Source organism: Passer montanus, unplaced genomic scaffold, assembly GCF_014805655.1.
Source record: "Passer montanus isolate IOZ18808 unplaced genomic scaffold, ASM1480565v1 scaffold13259, whole genome shotgun sequence".
In the NCBI taxonomy this organism is placed as follows: Eukaryota; Metazoa; Chordata; class Aves; order Passeriformes; family Passeridae; genus Passer; species Passer montanus.
Genome location: NW_024360121.1, coordinates 1 through 2410, shown reverse-complemented (window position 1 = coordinate 2410; position 2410 = coordinate 1). Strand labels below are relative to the sequence as shown.

At 49.8% G+C, this 2410-nt stretch overlaps 1 protein-coding gene across 1 annotated transcript; it reads right to left on the bottom strand.

The window, feature by feature from the left end:
- Nucleotides 1-704: 704 nt before the first annotated feature.
- Nucleotides 705-2240, bottom strand: LOC120497668 (E3 ubiquitin-protein ligase RNF213-like; the record flags this gene model as incomplete). Its single annotated transcript, XM_039699430.1, has 3 exons — nucleotides 705-956; nucleotides 1244-1335; nucleotides 2060-2240. Coding segments are annotated over 3 exons (525 nt in total), but the record flags the coding sequence as incomplete, so codon positions are not given.
- Nucleotides 2241-2410: the final 170 nt, after the last annotated feature.

Here is a 2410-nt window from a genome sequence, read left to right as displayed (position 1 = left end):
GATTCCTTCAGGCTGGAAGACAGAGCAGAATGGCATTAACAGCAGGGTACAGCCGAGCTCAAGTCCCACAGTATGAATGCACTGCACCACCCAAAATGCTCAATATCCACAACTGAACGGGTGTGTGTGGAGTGAGCAGGGTTAAACAGCCAGGTGGAGGCACAGAGCCCGGCGAGGGGAGGCTGCAGGGCAGAGCTGAGCTCTGGGGCTGAGCTGTGCCTGTGCAGAACTGTGTGCCTATCCCTGAAGGCTGGCCTTGAGCACCATGGAGGTTTTTTTCCATTCTTAATGAGTTTGTGATTCTGTTCTTATTTTATCCAAGTGCCTGCAGAAATGCTGGTGTTTGTGACCTGGACAGCAGCTCTTGGAGTGTTCCAGCAGTGTTCCCAAGAGAGCCTGTGTGAGATGGAAGTGACACCTGCCAGAAATGTGTGGATATTCCTGATGCTGTTGCCTGGGCCATGTCCCCCAGGACATGCATGTGCCAAGGGAATGTTCCCACTGTGTGCACGCTGAGGCAGAGAAGCTTTAGTGAACAACTGTGGTGGCTTTGGGTGTGCAACTCCTACCTCCACGTGGGTTTCAATTCAGCCACAGCTTGGACACGTCTCAGCTTCAGGATGAGATCACAGTAAGTACTGAGATAATCCAAACATAGTTTAGTCCTGGGCAATCCAAGGCTCTCACCCCTGTGCCAGCCCCACCTTCTGCAGGAACTTCCAGAGGAGAGGGACAGTGTCCTTGGCATTCTTCTGCTGCACAACGTGGCCCAGGTTCTCCACAGAAACCCTCCTGCGGCAGCTCCACATCTTGGAATGGTGGATGTGGCTGTCCCCTGGCAGCTGGGACAGGAATGCAGCTGGGTCCCCATACACTATTTTCACTATGGGGTTGGAAGAGATTCTCTCATCCTCTTGTATCCGTCGGTTTAACTTCAGAAGCTTTTTATCCAAATCCTGTATTTAAAAAATAATAAGTTATTGGATGCTGTGAAATACCTTCAAAAGAGCTACACCATTTCTGCTTTTCCAGCAATACGAATTCATCCCAGAACAACTCCAGTCTCAGGCTCCCATTTCCCCAGGTAGAATAAAGATGGCTAATCCTTAACCTGCAGCTGTGCCATGGATGGGCTGGCTTTAGGAACAGCCAGGTGAAAAGTGTAGCACAGATATTACAGCACATAGATTTCCAGTGGATTTTGAACTGCTCAGCTACTGACTCTGCACAGCAGATTTCTCACCTTCAATTCAGGAACAATAATTTTGTCTGCAATTTCTTCCCATTTGTTTCTCTTCTCCTTGGTGGAGAGAACATCATCAAACTGCACCAGCCCTGCAAAAGGAATATTTCACCTCTTAAATCTGCAATATTTTAGTGAAAAGAAAGCACAGATTCACAGGTGCTAGAAGTTAACTGAGTAGCTTGGTCCAGCTGGAGAGTGACACCCAAACATCACACAGTGATCCAGGTTTCCAGGAGCTTTGTGTGAATGATGGGGACATTTACACAACTCCTTCATAACCCCAGAAATATTGAACAGGTTGTCCAAGGTCAGACCATGATCAATGACAGAGTGAAGCTTGGAATACTGATTCATGCTGTCTCACCCTCCAAATATGGGCTATTTCCACATTAATGCCTTTGTACCACAGCAACTCCAGACCCCACTGTGCCATCCCTCTTCTCCCAAAGAGCTTCTGGGAGTGACTGAGAGGCAGCACAGAACAGGGATTGCACACAGCACGAGCTGAGTGCTGGGAGAGCAGCCCTGCTCAGGAGCTGCAAGCTCTGCCCATCTGTCACGAGGTTGTTTTGTCAATAATTCATTTTCAGAGTTATTGACTGCACCAAACCTTGCAAACCCCATGTACTCGACTGAAAGTAGCAAACAGCTGAAAATTCTTCCCTCCCTACAGTAAGAAACAAGCTTCAAACTCTCTATTTTCCTCTTCAGCTCAGCTGCTGCTGTTGGAAGGGGTTTATCAGGAAGGTGGCTGCATGGCCACAGCCCTTCAACCACAGCCCCAGGTGTGACAGGGCAGGTGGCTTTCCTTACACTGGCCTGGCTGCTGCTGGGGGGCCTGCAGGAGGCTGCTGAGCACCAGGTGCAGGATGTTGATAGTGTCATCCACACTCTTCCCCAAAATCCTGGTCAGCTGTGCCAAGTCCTCCTGAACGTGCTGCTGCAGGAAGCTCACCACGTCATCCACTGCTGGCTTGATCATGCTTTCCAGGGACTAAAGACAACAAAGGCAAGAGCTTAGCACAGCCAAAAACGTCCAGGGAAGCACAAAGCACACAGAGTTCTGTCCTGCCAGGCACTCCCACCTGTGGGATTCCTGCTACCTGTGCCCATCAAGGCAGGGCTGGGTGGATGTGCCTGCATGGAAGTGCAGGAATTAACCAA